The sequence below is a fragment of the Anguilla rostrata genome, chromosome 7 (assembly GCF_018555375.3).
Source record: "Anguilla rostrata isolate EN2019 chromosome 7, ASM1855537v3, whole genome shotgun sequence".
NCBI lineage: Eukaryota > Metazoa > Chordata > Actinopteri > Anguilliformes > Anguillidae > Anguilla > Anguilla rostrata.
This window is the reverse complement of record NC_057939.1, coordinates 17,575,175-17,596,291: the sequence shown is the minus strand read 5'-3', so window position 1 is coordinate 17,596,291 and position 21,117 is coordinate 17,575,175. Positions and strand designations below refer to the sequence as shown.

Sequence of the window (21,117 nt, the reverse complement as noted above, 5' to 3'; positions counted from 1 at the left end):
TTGTGTGTGTGTGTGTGTGAGAGAGAGAGAGAGAGAGAGAGAGAGATAGGCAAAGCATCTTACAATACAGTATATATGTTGGTTTCTTTCTGTGGCATCTCTCTTTTGCCATATTATGTCTAGTTTGGATCATTTATTGGACATTTTTATTGGCCTGCTTTGAGAACGTGCCTGTGTCAGGGGGTTCCATTAACTCATAACAGGTTTTGACCTTTCCCCACATTTTTTGTGCAACTTGGCAGAACAGCTGTGAAACTCTACAAAGCATGCTATCAGTCATGTTTATGTTTCAGTGGTGTTTTTTGTCCATTTGTTGGTACTTGTTTGTGGACAGTAAGTTGAACTTTGTTCTCTCTCTCCTGTACTTGTATTCTGTTTAGGCAATGGTCAGGACTTTTGTTGATGTAAACAAGCTGTTCTGTTCAAGCTTTTCTGTTGTGGGGTATACCAGCATACAATAGCTGTAATTTCCTACTAGTCGGGGAGACGTGAAAATTCAGTCTGCAGCCCTCATATGAGCTATTATGTACAGCCCTGTAGCCTGTACCTCCCATGTTGTGACAGTTTCAGAGCCTCAAGATGCCATCTATTGAGCTATCATGACAGTCATTCTATTATGGTACCCACTACTATCGTATTATATAATTTAGGAATATAATAATGACTGGTCTACTTATAAGCAAGCCATACAATCGTGTAACACATTAACTGTTTTATTCCAAAGTAGTGTTTACTAGTAACAGTATGAAAATTGTTAGCTGATTGTTTTAGACTTTTCATCTAATTACTAAAAGCAAATAAATATGGAATCACAAATGGTCGTTGCCACAATCAAGTATAACTCATTTTTCTATTGTGTGGAACAACTATGCATTAATGACAAAAGAGTTAAATTGTGTAATACTCATTTTAAACATTATGAACTAGTCACAAAGGCATGGTGAAAAAATGGAAAATTAAAATATGACAGTGTATAGCCAGTGTCCTAAATTACCAATATTCTTTTTTCCCCCTTTGAGCCTATGGTTCAATAATTATCATGTATGTCTTATTTTGATTTACCTGAAAAATGTAGCCTACTGCGTCCTAAATGTCCAAGGAGTTTGTGCAAAAACAATTAAATCGGTTAATTCGTCTGCGTTTGTGCAATGAAGGTTTTTAGTGTTGTTTCTTTCAGCGGTCAGAATTCTCCAGTCTACTCGTTTCGATTGTTTTCTTATATTAAGCACTGCTTAATCACAGCCAATTACGTTGCTCACTGAAGCCTGCGATTCCACAGAATTGGCCACTTCATGCACCACCTGACCTGATATCGCACGTAAACTCGAATGAATGCCCTATCCACTGTTCATTGGCTACAATCCTCGTGATTGTGGCAGGATGTAAAGTTTAATGCATGACTAACTTTAAAAACGAATTAAAATGTATCAAGGGTGTACCTAATTAATGTTTTTTCGGTTGTGTTGTGAACAGACTTTAAATTCATAGCATAACTTGGTGTTTTCAAAAACGATTTCGATTAAATTCGTGGTATTAGGTCTACGACTGTCTGTAAAGACATAATTTGGATTGGGGGAATGCTTTATAGTGCCCACAGATAGCCGCAGCAAATTTGTAGGCGACAGGATAGGAATTCGCGATTACTGCAGGGCCCTGGTGCTGGCCCTAGTGCTAGCAGGCTAAATTACAGCAAAAAATAATACAAGAGTCTGGGTGGGATTCAGTTAACATTTTTTCAGAAACTTCAACTAACAACTAAAATCTGGATTTCCCCCCTATAAACACAGTTTTGGCAGTTCAGGGATCACTAAAACTAACTCACCGAGTAGAGTTTTTGAAGAAAAAAATGTAGCTATGAGAAACATAAAACATGCTAGTTGAATACACACCTCTAGGTGGCAGCATTTCGCATGGAATAACAGAGGTAGCTAGTTAAGGTTGCCTTAGCTACCTGATATTTTTTAGGATTTCGTGGAAGCATTAATGTGAACCTGTAATTTTCTTTTATACTATGGATGACAAGTATTCTTATACGCAAGCGATTAAGTGTTTCCCTCTTTGCTAACTACAGTGGACAGTGTAATGGTACAAGGCATTTTATAGCCTCGTTCTGAGACTTGACTTGGTCTCGACCAGAATAACGGTCAAGTACATTTTCTGCGACTCTTTTTAGTAGTCCGCCGGAAACGTCCAGAAATTGAACTAAACGTAGCTGAAGACAACATAGCTTTCTGCATTAAAACTATCAAAAGCAGAAATTATCTAACATAAACGAACGAAATGGGCTATCTGAAGCAGATAAATGTGGAGAATTTCAAGTCTTGGCGGGGAAAGCAAGTAATTGGGCCGTTTAAAAGGTTTAATTGCATAATTGGTACAAACGGGTCAGGTGAGTTTTCTGACTGGTAACTTAATATGACGCTACCTCAATTAAGCTACAGTAGTTAGCTGGCTAGCAAGTAAGCAACAGTTTATCTACGTGTACTAGCTAGCTAGCTTCTCGGATTCTAATATAGCTTCCCGAATTTTCAACTTTCAGATTTAAATTTTTTAAAATATATACTTGGCTAGCTAATTAGTATAAACCAATGAATTCTAAGAAGCTAGCTAACTGAGCATTGCAAATTCTATCGCTATTTCCCCAACAGGGAAGTCTAACGTAATGGATGCTCTGAGCTTCGTGATGGGGGAGAGAGCCTCGAGCCTTCGAGTAAAGCACACCAAGGACCTCATTCACGGGGCCCACATCGGCAAGCCTGTGGCTGGCACGGCTAGCGTCACCATGCTGTATTGCGAAGACAACGGGGAGGAACTCTCCTTCTGCCGGAGGATTGCGGGTGATTAGGCCACAGCCTTAAAAGTCGTGGAGAATAGCGATACATTTTTATCAAACGTTAATTGTTAAGTTAGCAGTAGGCAAACAACAGCTAAATTGTTGTCCTTATTGGGCCATCTACTCCCCTATCTAGCAAATTAACATCAATGTTAACGTTATACACTGGGCGCTGGTGGATGGTAGCACGCCGACTTCTGTCTTAAAGGTCTGTGACAGCAGTATGTCAGTGTGGGGTGAAGTACATTGACGTCTCGTTGTTTTCTCCAATGGCCTTCCATACTATAAACTGCCAAATTGCGCCTCTTTTAGGAACCTCGTCTGAGTACCGCATAAATGACAAACAGGTCACACACGCCAAGTACACCGCGGAACTGGAGAGGATAGGCGTTGTGGTCAAAGCAAGGAACTGCCTCGTATTTCAGGCAAGTCACCGCTGAACGTACGAGATTTACAGCTCTGTGTTCTAGTAGATTGCAGTAGTCCCCTGGGTTTGATTCAGTTCTCAATGGGGAAAAACGGCCCAATTTAGAGAAGGTTGAGCATATGCGGGAAAATGATTATTGCTCAATTTAAGAGTTTATTCTAGAATACTGGACTTTTAATACAACTTCTGACTGGTTTAACAAGAATTTTCATCTTGGATTTTACATCCAGTAAGAATTCTCCTGGCTATTTCTTTGCCATACTCTACCACTGTGCAGTAGCTTCTAACAGTTATGGTTTTTTGCTTTAACAACAATGGTATTTGTCTTACAGTCCTTTGAGAGTCAAAATACCTCACAGCAATTAGATCTAATGCAGTTTCCCTGACAGGGAATGTTGGACATCCATCCTACAATTTATTTTTGGACTGAAATAAGATAACAAATTAACTTAAGCTAATTTGGTCCACTGTGGATTTGGTTATATTCCTTTATTGTTGGGTTTGTCTCCCTCCACCAAGTCCAGCATGTGGCTTTTCTATTGTGCTTCTTTATTTAGTAAGTTCTTTAAACGACGAGATTTCCTGCCAGGGAAACGGAGTAGGACGTAATTGCTTTGAGCTGTGGCGGTAAGTGCAGACGTGCGCCTGCTCCTGCTTTTGACAGGGGGCCGTGGAGTCCATCTCCATGAAGAACCCCAAAGAGCGGGCGCGCATGTTCGAGCTCATCAGCGGCTCGCATGAGCTGGCCGAGGAGTACGACAAGAAGAAGGAGCTGCTCCAGCGAGCCAAGGAGGAGACGCAGTTTCACTTCAACAAGAAGAAGACGGCCACCGCCGAGAAAAGGCAGATCTCCTTGGAGAAAGTGGAGGTGAACCACGGGGGAAGAGGAGCAGGGTTCATGTGGCTGTCATCTTTATGCTCTGCTGATATTCTTTATGACGGTCATATAGGAGCTCGTTTTACTCATTTAACGTTTTACAAGTTGAAAATTCTCCTTGGGTTTATTAACTTTTCTTTGTACTTCAAGACTCATCTCAAGCACATTTGTATCTCCGAAACGCTGTCTGCCAGCCACCGCGTAATAATTCTCTCCAGCTTGTCTGCACAATCATTGCATCACAGTGTGCTTCATGCCCAGACGGTGTAGGCCATTGATTGATAAGAGATGAATAAGACCAAGGCCTCCTGGCAATGCAGTCAGTTATTTGCTGCCATGCAGGTCAGCCAGTGCCTACTGTGCTGGCAGCCTAAATCTACATTTGCAGCAAAGCCCTGATCATTTCATGGATTGGCCTTTTCCCGTGCACCCTCCCCCTCAGGCCCAGAAGTACCAGACTCTCGTGGACGACCTGAACGATGCCAAGGTGCAGCTCAACCTGTGCCAGCTGTACCACAACGAGCAGGGCATCGGTGCGCTGATGGACTCCCTGAGGGAGCGGCAGTTGGAGGTGGCGGGGAGGAAGGGCGGGATGGAGGTGTGGGAGGCGGCTGTCAAAGCCCAGAAGAAGGAGCACGGCCGCCTGTCCCGAGAGCTGCAGCAGATCGAGAAGGAGATCACGTGGGTTGCCGCGCCGACTCACATTTTCCGTTGTGGCCAAAGAGGATGATGATATGTCTAGATTGCTAACCGCCCACTCTTCTGTTTGTGGGTGTGTTTGTGTGTCTGTATGGGTATTTGCATTTGTGAATGTATATGTACACATATGTATGTGTACACGAGTCTGTGTGTGTATATTTGTGTACATCTGTGTGTGTATATCTGTGTGCGTGTGTGTGTGTCTGTGCGCATGTGTGTCTGTGTGTGTGTGTGTGTGTGTGTGTGTGCTTCTCTCCCCTCTCCCCGCAGGGCTCAGGAGAAGACTCTGGGCCAGCAGAGGCCCCAGTACATCAAGGCGAAGGTGAACACGGCGCACCACCAGCGCAAGGCCGAGGAGGCGCGCGCGGCCCTGCAGAAGGGCCGCAAGCAGCAGCAGCGCAAGGAGCAGGAGCTGGAGGAGCTGCGCGGAGAGCTGGCCGAGCTGGAGCGTGCCTGGGGCAGCTTCCAGAAGAAGCTGGAGGAGGAGGGAGCCGCCCGGGATGTCAGCGTGCAGCTGGAGGCCGCGCAGGTGGGGGCCTCCGGGAGAATCCAGTTACAGGATGGAGAGGGGGGGTGCGGTCAGGGGTGCGGGGGGATGGAGAGGAGGGCATGGAGAGACGCCAGCTGGATATTGTCAACAGTGTGCGGGGGGATTTTTTTTTCCTGTCAGGGTGAACGGGTTTATGATGAAATGTTGCTGGGGGGTTGTAGAAGTGTTTGTTTTGGGGGACCGGGAGGTGTGGGGCTGGGCAGTGCAGAGGGGATAATTTACTCTTCGTGTGTAGAGGGGGACAGAGAGGCCCGTTATTTCCAAAATGTGTTTGAGATTTTAGGCGATAATGTCGCCCCTTTTTGAAATGTTGGTTTTGGGTCACTGTTTTTGGGGGGAGTGCAGAGTGGAGGTGAGTGCTGGTTGGAAGGTGGGAGTCGGAGGTAAATCAGTCTTTTGTTTGTGCCCGCTGTGTATGCGATAGAGCGCGAGTGAGCTTGTGAGAACGGCGACTCAGAAAATATACATCTTAAACGACCATGAGAAAAATGAACAGAGGACAAATACACCCGATTTTCCATGCGTCTTATAAACACATTGCAAATCACACCCAGGCACATTTTTCAGATTCAGTAATACTTAAGACAGCTCAAAAAATCCTCAGAGCACACACCACACATGTTATGCTCAATGGCTTATTTATGTATTTATTTTGTTTATTTATTGTTGTATTTCTGGTTTTCCATCTGGGGCCCATCTGGAATGCGTGTGGCAGCCATGCGGCCAGGAGCACTGTATACAGCAGAGTGTGTGTGTGTGTGTGTGTGTGTGTGTGTGTGTGTGTGAGAAAGGAGGAAGGCAGGGGCCCAGCCTGCCGCTGGAGACGAAACTGGCGTGCAACTGGACACTGCTTGCTGGGACCCAGCGGCGGGGCACGGGCAGGAGCGGGGGATGGGGGTGGGGGGGTCAGCTGGCCCACAGGGAGAGGAGAGGGGATTCTGGGTGTTTGTGTGCGCTGCACGTTCATCACGGCCTGCCTTGTGTCACGGCCCGGTTCAGTCATCTGGAAAACGCACTACGTTGCCCAGGCCAGGTACGGAGGGCTGGAAATGCTTTAGATTCCAGGAGCCTGCGCCCCGGAACAGAACACCTTGTTGGGGGGCCGGGGGAGACGTGTGACCCACCAGCTGCTTGTTGAAAAAAATACATGAATAGGAGGCAGATATTTCATAGAGAAAATAATAGAATTGAATATTTGTGTGAGTTTGGCTCTTAGGGTTCATTCAAATATGCAGGTAGAATTGGGAAGGAATGAGGTTACTCTGGAGTGTAAGTGTACAGAGTCCAGCTCCTGTCCGAGCAGCTTTGCTGGAGATTCACAATCATGATGCTGAGCTTTGTCCTGGTGTGGAAATTTCACCTCAATCTCTTTTCTCCCAACTGGTAGATATAACTCTGAGAGAGAGAGAACCACATCACACACCATACTGGCCAGGTTTAAAGCAACTGACAGCATCACACCCTATACTGACCAGGTTTAAAGTGAGCGACAGAGCGTTACACAACATACTGACCAGGTTTAAAGCAAGTGACAGCATCACACACCATACTGACAGAGTATGGTGTCTCAAAACAAACAACAGATACACTTCCACTCACACATAATGTGAGATAAGCATTTCCAGTATCCTCAGCTAGCACTGTATAAGCGTGAACGCGAACACACCCTTAAGGGCTACCTTGCTGAGAGTGTTAGTACCAAGTGTCACCTGTACCCCTAAATGAGTACAGAAAGCCAGTTCAAGTGTGTGATGCGAGTGCATTTGTGTTTGTGTCTGTGAAGTTGGAGCGTTATAAAGAGCTGAAGGAGATGGCCAGGAGACAGGGTGCCATTCTGAGCCAGCAGGCTGAGAAGCTACGCTGGGAGGTCAAGGCCGACTATGAAAAGCTGGAGTTTGACCAGAGGCGGAGGAAGGAAGTGGAGGTACCCTGTTGCGTGTGTGTGTGTGTGTGTGTGTGTGTGTGTGTGTGTGTGTGTGTGGTGTGTGTGTGTGTGTGTGTGTGTGTGAGTGTGTGTGTGTGTGTATGTGTGTGTAAAAAAGGCGGTTATGTTTAGGCAATTGTACAGTTTAGAAGAAGGAAATGCTTTAAAGCAATAAAAGATTTCATGTAGGCTTCCTACTGTCTTTGACAATCCCTGGAAAACTGTTCATCTTGGAAAGTCATAAGAAATAATGTTTGTTATTTTTGCCTTTATAGGGTGGTATTCCTCATCAAATGATGACTGATTTGATGTTGTAATCGTGTGTAGTAACATCACCAGTTACTAAATTGGTCTGCTCACTGACTTGTACGTTAATCTGTCAAAGTGATTTGTGTTCCACTATGAGCACCATTAATGTGTCCCTATAGACATACAATGCTGGGAAAGTAATGTGTGTCAAAGTATTTCCCACTATATTGTTATAGTTGTTGTAGAAGGGAACTCTGGAATATTTGCAGTATTCTGCAATAATATTTGCATGCATGGAAATAAGATGACACTTCAAGTAATTTTACAAATTGTTCCACTTCTTTGTCACATTCTGTCACTCAGATTTCATTCATTTAAAAAATATATATTCCTTGTTTTTTTCCTCTTGATATGTATGTGTAGGCGAATATTAAGTACACTCAGACTCAGCTGGAGTCTTATGCCACTCGAGCGGAGAAGCTGGAGGAATACGCCAACTCCTGCAAGTGAGTCCTCAGTCATCCCCACGTAACGAGGAAGGGACAGGAGAAAACGGGATTTAGAGTGTGTGTGTGTGTGTGTGTGTGTGTGTGTCAGTAAGACAAAGGGACCTGGCTCAATGTTGCCAGTGTATTTGTGTGTGTGTTTGTATATATGTATTTATGTGTGTGAGAAATGGGGAGCTGCCTACAGTGTGTGTGTTTGTACGTATGTATGTGTTTATGGATGGGTGTATGAATGTATGTGTGAGAGACGGGCAGGTACCTACAGTACCTATATATATGTATGTATGTGTGTGAGAGCATACATACATACATATGCATACAGTGCCTGTACCTGTGTGTGATGTCCTGTGTAGCTCCACCCTGGCGAAGAACCAGCAGCAGGAGGAGAGTCTGGTGAAGCAGCTGGAGGAGGGGCGCGTGCGCAGCGGGGAGGTGAACCAGGAGCTGGGGGAGGTGCTGGGGGAGCTGCAGGACGCCCGCATGGACAACCAGGAGAGCCGACGGCAGCAGCGCCGCCAAGAGGTTCTGGACAGCCTGAAAAGACTGTACCCTGACACCATGGTAATGCTGCTCATGCTGTGCTAGAGCTGTGCAGTGCCCCTACTGTTCTAGTGCTGTGCTGTATTCATGTTCTTGAACTGTGCTGTTCATGTTGCCAGGCTTACTGTGCTATGCTGTTTCCAGAGTCTTGATGTCTGTGCTCATCTGTTCCAGAGCTGGGCTGTGCTGCTACCGTTCTAGATCTGTGCTGTGCTCCTACTGTTCTTGAGCTGTGTTGTGCTTCTACTGTTCTAGATCTATCCTGTGCTGTGCTCCTACTGTTCTAGAGCTGTGCTGTGATGTGCTGTAATGGTGCTGTGCCAGTGAAACTGTGCTTGTGAAACACGTAGGCTCTGGGCAGGTTTTCAGGAAATGCTACACTGTACCTGTGGGCAAGCTGTGCAGTATAGATTGGTGAATATATATCTGATGCAGCGGTAATAAAAAATTAAATGGTAATTACAGCAGTCAGTGTTACAGTTAACACACTGATGGGTGCAGCGCTGCATCATACAGTGTGGGAGTGCTTTCATGTTGTTCTCCTTATGGGACTCAGAGTTTAATTGGATCCAGCTGTGAAGTTTCCTATACATTCCTATAACTGCCTGTGCATATCTCCGTTACACACATGCAATGCTTATGTTCCGCAACGTTGTGGTTTTCAAAATGACATGTTTAAATTATACTATATATAAACAAAGAATTCGACTTTCCAGTTTATTCTTGGAAACCTTTGTTCACATGTTAATTTTTTCCTATCCCTAGTATGGGCGCTTGTTTGACCTCTGCAACCCCATTCACAAAAAGTACCAGCTTGCGGCTGCCAAGGTGTTTGGCCGCTACATGAATGCCATTGTGGTGGCGTCAGAGAAGGTGGCACGCGATTGCATCAAGTTCCTGAAGGAGGAGCGAGCCGAGCCGGAAACATTCCTCCCAATCGACTACCTCGACGTGAGTCAGTGCCTCGCTCACTCGCTCGCAACCTCAGATGCCCCCCGTTCGAGAAGCACCCTGGCCTGATTCTACACACACACACACACACTCCTCATCTTACTCATGGCCTACACACCACTGTTATCCACAGTTAGACCGTTTTGATTGTCTGTCCAAACCTGTGCTGGTTTCTCGCTCCCTGAACTTTGACCTCTTCTGTTTGTTCAAAAGCAGAATTGGTTTAGAACTTTGTCAGAGGTACTGAGGTGGCCATTGCACGCATGAAACCAGATGTGTTCTTGGTCATGAGCGACCTTACACCTTGCCCTGGTGTTAGGCTGAGTCAAACGTTTTTACTGAAAAAAAAAAAACACAACAGCAATTAAGTTATTGCACAAGTCTCACCCCTTTAATTTGACCTCTGCCTTTTCCTGGTAAATCATTCCTGCCTCCGTGTAACGCAAACAGACAGAGCAGACATAACGAGCCAAAAGCGATAGCCTCAGGACCAGCGTAAATATTTGTTGGCCCTGGAATAACAATGCGAGGCCACTGGAATATGTTTACATAACACATTACCTGTGGATGGAGAAAAGGCGAAGAGAACACTGCGAGCAGTACTAGATACTGAACCGCCTTAAAGCATTATGCCTACAATTTGTGATCCAGTTAAAAACGTGCTGCCCTCTTATGACTAATCACAGACGTCAAAGGTACTGTATAGCATTAAATTAATATGAAGTTCTGAGGGAAAATGGAAGGATACACTTTATTTAGACTGAAAATTTAAGAGTTGTGTGTCTGAGCAACAAATGGCATCTATTAACTGCGTTAAATGGCTGTCATAATACCATTAAATCATAACCTCATCAAAAAAGAGTAAACTGTGTTTTAAAGATTTAAATTTTTTGACTTCATTATTATTTGATGCTAATTTTGGTATGGTAGTAATGGTAGTATAATGGTAATGTAGTAATGGTAATTTTCAGTGTTATTGAAAATTTTTTATTTATTTCTTCTGTGCATTACCCAAGACTTGCAGGTTGCCTGGGGCCCATTTTGAGTCCTGACCCAGACATAGAAACTCTACCTTGATTATCACAGTGTGCTTCAGGGGGGACCTGTAACCCTGCAGAAACCCAGCCCACTGAGAGGTGGCGGCCTCCTGACCTGAGCTAGATGGCTTTGTGGTCCCGGCACAGGTGAACCCCTTGAATGAGCGCCTGAGGGAAATCCGGGGGGCGAAGGTGGTGGTGGACGTGGTCCAGTGCGCCTCCAACATGCCGCAGCTGAAGAAGGTGCTGCAGTTTGTCTGCGGGAACGCCCTCGTCTGCGAGACCCTCAAAGAGGCCCGGCAGATTGCTTTTGGAGGACCCGTGCGCCACAAAGTAAGCACACGCTCGTCTGGGAGGAGACGCTAAATCACCCACAGTGAGCACTTAACCCTTTGTGACCTCAGCATTACGGGCCAGTGTCTAAAAACCCCTAAAATGTACCTAGACAGTGCTGCAATGGGCTGCAGCAGGCTACACAGGCTGCTGTTGGTAAAGTTCAACTTTACAAAATCTGTATAAAAGCAGTATGACGTATATGTGTGTTTTCTGTGCAGGGTCTTACAGCGTTGCACTGTGGAACAGGGAAGGTCACCACCTGACCTTTTAGTCATGGTTTACAACCAGGCAATGCAAAATCAATTAAAGACTAAACACCAGTTCATACCCCTTGAGCAAGAAAGGGTGAAAGCAAACTTGCTGCCCCTGCTTTCATTTATTATTTTGTCTGGTTTTTTCCCCCATTTTTTCCATGGCAGGAATAGCTGTTGATGTTTCAGCTAATGCTTGAGGTTGAGGGTAGAGACCCGTAAAGGCTTAAGTTACTTCAGCTGTATTTCATTAGATCAGGGACAACAATTTGGACGTATCCAAGGTAAAGACAAAATCAAATGTAAAAATCAGCCGAGGTTACCAATGGTGTGCAATACGAAGTGAATTTGTTCGTGGCTGGTGTTCCGCTATTAAATGTAATGGAACACATAGTTCTGCCAGAGTCCCCACACATTTTTTATTACTTTGGTTTCCTTCATTGTACCAGAAATTGAGGCACATTATGCTGCATTCTTTCCAGAGAAAATCCCACAGGGGACACTAGGAAAATTAGCTGTCCTTTTGGATTTATGTGTTGATTTTGTTTGTTTTGATGATGTCATTTAGTGCGTGGCGGGGTCAGAATCGGTTTTTCTTAAACTAGTGGGTGCTGTGTCTGACTCATAATGGGGGTGTTTTTCCTGCGTCTTCGAAAGGTTGCGTGATATTAAAGTCCAGCTACCCGTATCGACTCTCCCCACTATAATCCATACTATACAATTTTAGTATGGACACCATTTTATAACAATGAAATCTCAACAAAACATTGTCAACATGAAACCAAGTCCAAGTTGATGAACCAGATTAACCTTAAAGGACAGAAGTGTGAAATTTTGGGATATGTAGCTTTGCAGGATTTGAATGTGATTTTGCAATAATGAAAATAATCAATTGTAATTGTAGTGATGAGGAGAACTTTTAATAATCATGGCAATGGTTATAGCAGAGAGATGATGATGATGATGGTATGTTGATTGTCATCGCAACGCCGATGAAGATGACACGTTCAGGTTAAGTTGCTGATGGCGACGACGATGGGATTGAAGAAGTCCCATCGTTGTTGATGATGATGGAAACGATGACGATGGTAACGATGAAGATTAAGACGTTGGTGCGTTGTGATCTAAACAGACGGTGGCCCTGGACGGGACCATGTTCTCCAAGTCGGGGGAGATCTCCGGGGGCTCCCTAAACCTGCGGAGCAAGGCCCGGCGCTGGGAGGAGAAGGAGATGAGCCAGCTGAAGGAGCGCAAGGAGCAGCTGACCACCGAGCTGCGCGTGAGTGCGCTGCCGCTGCCTGGGGAGAGCCAGGCCCGTCTGCCCACTCACAGCCATCCCACCCCCTTTCCCCTTTAATCGCATCTCATCTGCTAGCATCTCAACTGGTAGCATTTCCTTCATGTCAGGCTAAATAATTTAAAGGGTGGGTCCATGTTGAAGTAAAGGATAATTTAATCGTGGCCAAGCAGCTCTACAGTATAAATCCAAAGACATTTAAAAGACAACGCTTAGAGGAGCACTAAACCACCCAGGAAACGTCTTAATGCTGTTTTGAGTCTGTGCAAATTAACTGCACTTTACGTACAAAATTTTGCCATGGTTGTGGACAGGAAGAACAGCTTGTAAATATCCACATTTAGCAGCAATACAGAAAAAGAATGCTAACACTAGACAAAATTAAGAGATAATGAATCTTCCACCAAATCCTGAGTTTTATTCTGTTAATTGCTTGAGTCATAACCAAGGAAAACAAACAAAACTAGAGAAATTCACATTTAAGGTGAAAATGGGGGCTCACTTGAGGCTCAAGAGCCACTACTGACCTTTAGAAACATGTAATATACAGGAATATATATGTCGTAGAACTGGTGTTTTCGGTAGTACACATTTCAGACTACTTCCTTAAAACAAATTTAACACAATTTCTAAAACAGAACAGCATGTCCTCACAAATTTGTTCTCTTCTGTATCTGAGAAGCTGGCTTCTGTAGGCTGGGCAGGATACTACTTGTGTGAGCTGTGCCCGCATCTCACAGTCAAAGTCAGCTGCTGCCCTCTAGTGGATAGTACATAGCAAGCCACCATTTGGATACTTTTTTGGCTGGACCACAACGGCGGGGCCAGCCCTACAAACGCGAATGTCTGACTGACTGACTGACTGACTGAGTGATGAAGTTACACCATTGGTCGGCCAGCTGGATCACGTGTGTTAGGTCCAGCCATATACTAGGTTTTAATCTGGTCTTGTTATATAGAAATTTGGGGCTCGGTGTGGGGCTGAGCAGCTCCAGTTCTCCCCCAATTTGGAATGGCTAATTGTCAGCAAGACTTTCATACACATTGTGACTAACCATTATATTTGATTTGACTAACTCCTCCCTTTTTAAAATCAATGTTTCTTACCAGTAGTATGAATTGCTATGTTTCCACAATGACGGATCATTTTGAACATTGTTTCAAATATAGACCTCAGTATTTCCTTAATAGGACCCAGAAAATGTATGTATTTCTCAGTGGTTTTGGATAATTTCCCTGGAAGTGTGTGTAATGTATGGGTGAGTGTCTATGTGTGTCAAACATGACAGGAACTGATGAAGCTGAAGCGAAAGGAAGCAGAGCTGAAGCAGGTGCAGGCTCAGATGCTGGGTATTCAAACACGGCTGAAATACTCCAACAACGAGCTGGAGACCATCCGCAAGAAGAACATCCCTGCCTGTCACACGGTACCTGCACCCTGCATGACCACCACCTTTCAAATCATGACCGACCGCTTCTGCCCTCATGACCTACACTATTCACTTTCATATGACCGTCAAGGATTCACATCACGGTCAATCACAGTCAGCCACTCGTAACATCACCAAAACCATTCACATCTCATATGACCAGGTATTCCCATCCAAGTGACTACCAACGGTATCTTGACCATGTCTGCATTCTTTATATATTGAATTTCAGCCACATGATTAGCTTTTTGGAGAAGCAGGATATGTATGTTAACAAGAAAGTGTACCTAAGAAAGAGGCCCGTGAGTGTAAGTCAGCCATTGCTCCCCACTTGATGAATGCCATTTCTTCATTTTATGGTGTAACAGAAAGCACAGTGATTTGGCTGTGGGTCAGTACACTGCTAATAGATTGTTTTTTCACACAGGAGATATCGCGGCTGGAGAGTGAGCTCACTAATGTGGACTCACTTATAATGATGCAGAAAGAGAATGTCGAGAAGAAAGATGCCAGCATGACGGAAATCTATGACAGGGTTAAGCAGGTACAGTGATGATATCATTACGGACTTCAGCATTTCCTCTTTTTGTTATTTGTTTAGCTTCTGGCTGTTTTTGGGTATAAAATTCCAATGTGGAAAATTGTACTGGTGCAAGTGAAAATGGAAGCCCATTCGGACATAGCCTCCCAAGGCTTCCCCATCAGCAGGCAACTTCATGATACTAAGAAAATATATATTACCTTTGAATTCCAATATACTTAATGTACAAAATGGTTATAGTTCCGAGTGTAGTAATTACTATTGTTAGCAGAAGTTGTCACAAGCAGTTAACAAAAATATGTACCCAGGCTCTTCAGAGAGACTACCCAAAGCAGACACTGGAGCACTCATGGAAAATAAAGCACGTTTATTTAAATAGGACTGACATTTCTACTTAGCGTCTTTCAACCTTCAGAGTCTTTCTCTCTCTTTTATAATCTTCGACTGCTGCGCGTGAGAGTCTCTACTGTCACAAGCAATCTATGCTGTGTGAGCTGTGAGTAACTGTGCTATGCCCACCCTAACCGTTACCCCTCCAGATCGAGGACACGGTGTTCTCAGAATTCTGTGCTGAGATTGGTGTTGACAACATCCGTGAGTACGAACAGGAGCACCTCAAACATCAGCAGGAGGTGGACAAGAAATGGTGAGCATGCAGCCTCTGCCGGGGCTGTCGGTGGCCTGTCCATTTGGGCCACTTGTTCTTTTTAAAGTGATACACCCTGTGTGAAGAGTAGTGGCTTCTTGCTTGTTTTATCCAGTGAGCATGCTTAGGTGGGTACATAGGATGGATTTTTACAAAGAGCCTAAATCCAGGATGTTTCCTTCATTTTAGAGGACATAATACAATGGACAAAATTGCATTTCAGCTGAGTAAAGTAGCTCAGTAAAGTATTTGTAACAGAATGAGAATCGTGGCTTCTCCCTGACTCTCTATGATTTCGCTGTTGATTAGGAGCGCCTCTTTCCAGCTGTTTGTGCTGAAAACCTGATGTTGAGTGTTCCTCCTGAGCCCTGGTTCTGCAACTCTCTCTTTGCGCCTTTGCCTGGCCCAGCCTGGAGTTCGAGTCCCAGAGGACCCGCCTGAGCGCTCAGCTGGAGTACGAGCAGGGCCAGCTGGAGCAGGAGATGAGGAAGATCGAGAGCTGGGAAGGGACAGTCCGCAAGGAAGAGGAGAAAGCCGCCATCCAGAAGAAGGCAAAAACACTAGAAAATACTATGTTCTGTGGTTTTAAAATATGTAATATATATCACCTCAGGCACAATTTAGAAAAGTTCATTAGCGCATTCTGATTGGTTTGTGGGGAGAAGCAGCAGGTCACATGTTTGCCTCTAATAGGAGGAGGAGAAGCTACTGAAGGCCGTGGATGAGACCCAGTCCAAGATACTGGACCTCAAGAACCAACATCTGGGGAAGAAAAGCCAAGCCAGCGACTCCAAGGCTGAGGTGGATAAGAAGGTGAAGAGCCTCCAGGAGAAGTCCAAGTGAGTTAAGGTTCCAGATTTTGGCATCACAAGAGGATCCTGGATACTGTGTATGTCATATTATTTCTATATGTCTTTTTCCAGGACACTATTTGAGTAATCTGATACCCTTTAAGTGTCAAAATGTATAGGTCTTACAACAAGTGGATGTCTCAAATATAAAATTTTTATCGTATGTGTTTCTCCAGTCAGTGTATTTTATTGCCTGCACTGATCCGCCTGGCCTTCATTTTTAGCTCTTCACATCCATTGTCTGACCTGATGGTTGACCGTAAAGCATGCTTGTTGCATTGGCTTACTGCTACAGTACTCGTTTCATTTTGGTGACACACCTCATCCAAAGCTTACACAGCTTCGTTTTTTTATCATAAGATCAATTTATACTGCTGGATATTTACTGAAAGAGATTGTCCAGGAACACACCACTCAGTGCCCCAGCTGGGATTTAAACTAACAACCTTACAGGTCCACGTAGATAATGACTATTATGCGGTGCTGCTGCCCTGTGCTGCCAAGAGTAAGAGGTGAGGTGAGGGTGAGGTTGTGTTTGCGGGTTGAGTGGGCTGCCGGTGAGTTTTGATTGGACTGTCTTTTGCCATCAGGGAGCTGGTAAAGCTTCAGAAAGAGGTCATCTCCCTGGAGACCTCTCTGGAACAGAAGAGGATGGAGAGGCACAACCTGCTGCTTGGCTGTAAGATACAGGGCCTGCCCATCACTCTGATCTCTGGCTCACTGGATCAGATCACTGAGGTGCAGGTAAGAGTAGGAGAGAGAGAAAGAAAAAGAGAGAGCGTGAGAGAAGGAACCAGCTCCAGCCTTGACAGACAAGGGTCTCCTTCCACAGCTGGATTCAGAGACTCAGAGCACCGGTACCACATTGGACATCTATGAGCGAGAGGCACAGTTGCTGATCGATTACGAAGACCTGAAGCAAGAGACCAGGGTGCAGTACACCAGCTCAGTCTCACCTGTTTTCGTTCTGTCAGAGTGAAAGGGATCCTTTCATTTATGTTCACTCAAGGTCACAGGATGCTAGCAAACATTGTCTGTGGACCCTATAAACACAACAAACAGCAGCTCTTACAGTAGCCAGTTTCTGTTGTCACCTGAGCAAAGCGGAAGCGCTTTGTATTGTGTTATTATCCCCCAGCATTAATGAAGAAAGGAAACAATAACCCACTGAGCAGACAGAGTGAGAGACACGATGATAATCAGGACTTTGTCCCCCCGCAGGACCTGGAAGGGGCAGAGGAGTTGGAGGCAGAGGTGGGGAGGCTTCAGGAGGTGGTGTCCTCCCTGGAGGCGGTGCTGCAGCGCTCCACGGCCCCCAACCTCAAGGCCCTGGAGAAGATAAAGGAGGTCAAGGACATGTACCAGGGAGTTGTGGATGGTATGAGCAGAGGAGGATTAGCTATCGGTGCACACGTGTGCATTCACAAGCGTGTACGGGCACACAGAGCACTAAACAAATACCTGGAGAAGTACATGAATCAAACTGACTAGAGCCGTTCTTTTTCCCTGCTGACTGTCATGATGATGAAACAAATGCCTTGGCTGTTAATACAGAAACTGATCCATGTGTTGGTAGATAGAAACTGACATAGTCATTTATTCTCCTTCATTTAATGAAATCGTTTAATATTTTAATTTGTGTAGATAGACGGTCCGCGTGCTTATTTATCTCCATTATCATGTAATGACATAATCAAATGTTTTAATTCAGTGAAATCACCAGAGATGTAGTTGTGGCCTCCCGTGGATTTTATTTCAAATTCAGGTTTGAATGCTGATGTCATCATGTAAGAGTGTGATAATTATTCAAACTGAACATCAAAAGCAGTCATGCGAGTGGTTTTGAATTAGCTAACATTGCTAACAAATGGGCTACATCGAATCACGTTCATTTATAAAATGTAAAATTAAGAGGCTGCTGGGTGGCTAATTTAGTTAAAGCACCTCTCCAATTATCTCAAATTATCTAGATTAGATAATTGGACATTCCAAATTAGGGTGCCAACCTTATGAAAAAAAGTCAATGAGTCATATGAACGATTTGAGGAGGAACCCTGAGCATTTGTTCCTGACCATCTGTACTGCAGCCTTTGAGGCCAGCACGAAGATGGCCAGAAAGTGCAGCCAGGAGTTTGAGCAGATCAAGGCCAAGCGCTTCCGCCTCTTCAGCCAGTGCTTTGAGCACGTCTCCATCATCATCGACCAGATCTACAAAGAGCTGTGCAGGAACAGCAGCGCACAGGTGAGCCGCGACCCCCCCTCCCGCCCGCCCTCGCTGCTTTGCCAGGAACACACTGTGCTGTTTCTAATTACCCCAGTGTTCACCAAAGAGGGGTGTGTCTGTTCGTTCCTTAGGCCATCCTTGGTGCTGAGAACCCAGATGAGCCCTACCTAGATGGGATCAACTACAACTGTGTTGCCCCAGGCAAGCGCTTCATGGCCATGGACAATCTCTCAGGGGGAGAGAAGTCTGTCGCTGCCCTGGCCCTGGTGTTCGCCATTCACAGGTAAATACTCAAATATGTCAGAGGTTCAGTCATTCCCAAATACCTTAATGATGTGATTCGCGCACGAGTCGTTAGTTTAATCTCGGTTCAAAACATTTTCCAATGCTTTGAGTTAAGGCTTCCCTTGAAGTTCTTTTAAACTACTGTGGGTCTTCTCCAACAACATCATCTCTAAACCCTCTTTTTTCTCTCATCTCGTGTGTTGTTTTGGCTCCTGGGAGAGGGGATCATGAGAAAATTGTTTTTGGAAGTTGGGGAATTTGTGTGTATTCCCTTGATTATTTATTGTTTTATGTTACAGCTTTCGACCCGCTCCCTTCCTCGTTATGGATGAGGTCGATGCGGCCTTGGATAATACAAACATTGGCAAGGCAAGCCTGCTTTTATTGTGCAATTACATTACTGTACTGTATTTTGTTCTTGTGTTTTATAGTATAATTACAGCAGCTGATTTGCTTTTAACTGGAAGTCAGTTGGATATTGCTACCAATGAAAGGCATTGACTATTTGCTTAGCAAATCCGCTTGAACAAGGAACCTTACAATTCCGCCTGTGAATTTAAACTTCCCTGAGGCACTTTAGGGTGAGTAAGCTGTGCTCCACCTTGGATTTGAACTGGCAAATCTCTTGATTACATGCCAAGGCACCTCAACCACTGCATCAATATTGCAGATGATAATGGTGGTAGTGATTATGATGGTAGTGGTTACAGTCGCGAAGAAAATTAATGATGACGGTGCCAGTTAATGAAGAGGTTGATGAATATGTTGACAGTTATGACGAGGATGATGATGACGTTGAGACCAATGATTACAGTGACTGCACATTACAATGGAACAAATCATTATGGTGCCTTGCAGGTGACCAGCTATATCAGGGAGAAGTCTCGGGAGCACTTCCAGATTATTGTCATCTCTCTGAAGGAGGAGTTCTACTCCAAGGCTGATGCTCTTCTCGGCGTTTACTCCGAGGTTACGTATCGGACTGCGGGCACTGTTCACAGTCTTTCACTTTCCCTGTTTTTAACTTGTCTGCAGACACTCACATCCCTAGTCTGTGAGACTTTTTGTAGCAAGGTCAAAGTTGTGATAGTTATGTCCCTGGAGTTTTCCATGCCTTGCCCCTTTATAAGGACAATGTTAAAGCTGATGTCCGCCATTAAGATGAGCCAGGCTGGTCTTTTAATCAGACTGATGCTGGGTTTGCTCTTCCACAGTTCAATGAGTGCATGTACAGCCGTCTCCTGACTCTGGACCTCACCCCTTACCCACTGAAAGAAGGGAATGAAAAAGAAAAAGAGATGTTGGGAGAAGAAAAAATGTGTTGAAGGGAGATTTTGTCATGGTTCAGGACTTTTCATTCTTGTTCCATGATCAGTTCATTCCCCTGTGTGGATTTCAGTTGACTTTTTTCAGTTACTTTTTTCACATGTGCAATATTTGTTATTGTTACTGTTTCTGAAATGAAACCAAGTTTAATATTGCTATATTTTTTATATTTGTTTTATATTTGTGTTCTGTGAGTTTGTAATGTTCTGATTTCCCCTGTGTTCATTCATTTGTTATAGTGGTTATAATACATAAAATAAATGTTGAGCATTATATTCAAATTATTAGTTGTGTAATTCCCTTATAACAACGCCACAGTGTGGTAGAACTTCCAGCAAACTGTAAATCTTAACATTCTGCTGTCAGTATTAGCAAAATAAACCCGTTGACTTACAGTATGTTCTAAGTGTGGAGTCTGAGAAAAGGAGATGGTTTTTTTCATTACCTTTTGATATGAAATTCTTTTACGGTGCAAATAAGCGTGATGCATTTTTTTATTACTGCTTTAGCTTTTCCGTAGGTTAAAGAGGATCGACGAAAATATGGATTATGAAAGCCCCTAAAAAAACTGACTCACAGTTACAGACATGGAATGCTGTACATGTAACATGCTATATGCTATCTATTGTAGACCACTGATGCTGGTTGAAGCGAGTGATAGTGAGGTTGCAAGACTTGTCCAACTCAGGCATTCGTATTGTGTGAGTTTGATAAAAGGCAAAATCTTGTAATTGTGTGTCGATACAAGCAGTAAGCAATAGTAAGCAATTATCTGCATAACACATAACACACGGGGCAGTAAAGACTTCATCTGAAATACAATGATGACAAATGGGTAAATATTGATTTTTATGGTTTTCCACAGAACTGCAGGAAGGAGATAATTGTGTCGATATTGACCACCATCCATCCCTCGCTACCCACACCCTTGCAGAAGCCCATTTGTGATTGGAGAGCTGCTGATAAACTGGGTTTTTGTTTACCCGTGTCCCTATGCAGGCCTTCAGCACTGGTTACATAAGGCTCATTGTGTGGGGAGATGATACTGCTTACTAACAGCACTGTGATCATTGACATCTGCTTCTGTTGTTGTTTGCGTGAGTGTGTGTTTATGGGAAACCACCAGCACAGGCCTCGTATTTCTGAGCACGTCTGCGTGCTTACGTATATGTTTGTATTGTGTGTTTCTGTAGCGGGAATCGTGACTGTACACTGTAATGGTCACACACAGGTCAGCAGTTCATTACCTGCCATGGCACTGTTCCGTTCACTGTGTACGTCTCGTATCTGTGAGCCCTGTGAAGAGCGAACGTTGGTTCCTAATGAAAGCAGATGCT

The 21,117-nt window shown here is 44.4% G+C and overlaps 1 protein-coding gene across 2 annotated transcripts; it reads left to right on the top strand.

The window, feature by feature from the left end:
* The first annotated feature begins 1,957 nt into the window (after positions 1-1,957).
* smc1b (structural maintenance of chromosomes 1B) lies at positions 1,958-20,175 on the top strand. 2 transcript variants are annotated; one of them, XM_064343348.1, is made up of 25 exons: positions 1,958-2,389; positions 2,649-2,837; positions 3,146-3,258; positions 3,925-4,128; positions 4,580-4,818; positions 5,107-5,365; positions 7,170-7,310; positions 7,983-8,065; positions 8,419-8,626; positions 9,371-9,556; positions 10,741-10,926; positions 12,313-12,459; positions 13,767-13,904; positions 14,335-14,451; positions 14,988-15,094; positions 15,504-15,645; positions 15,788-15,933; positions 16,536-16,689; positions 16,778-16,876; positions 17,167-17,323; positions 18,033-18,187; positions 18,301-18,452; positions 18,754-18,823; positions 19,313-19,423; positions 19,669-20,175. In XM_064343348.1, exons 1-25 carry the CDS (start codon positions 2,281-2,283, stop codon positions 19,777-19,779), a joined length of 3,723 nt encoding a protein of 1,240 aa, XP_064199418.1. In that variant the 5' UTR covers positions 1,958-2,280; the 3' UTR covers positions 19,780-20,175. The 2 variants fall into 2 exon arrangements, with proteins under 2 accessions (XP_064199418.1, XP_064199419.1); XM_064343349.1 differs by lacking the exons at positions 1,958-2,389; positions 2,649-2,837 and adding an exon at positions 2,893-3,041.
* The last annotated feature ends 942 nt before the right edge of the window (positions 20,176-21,117 follow it).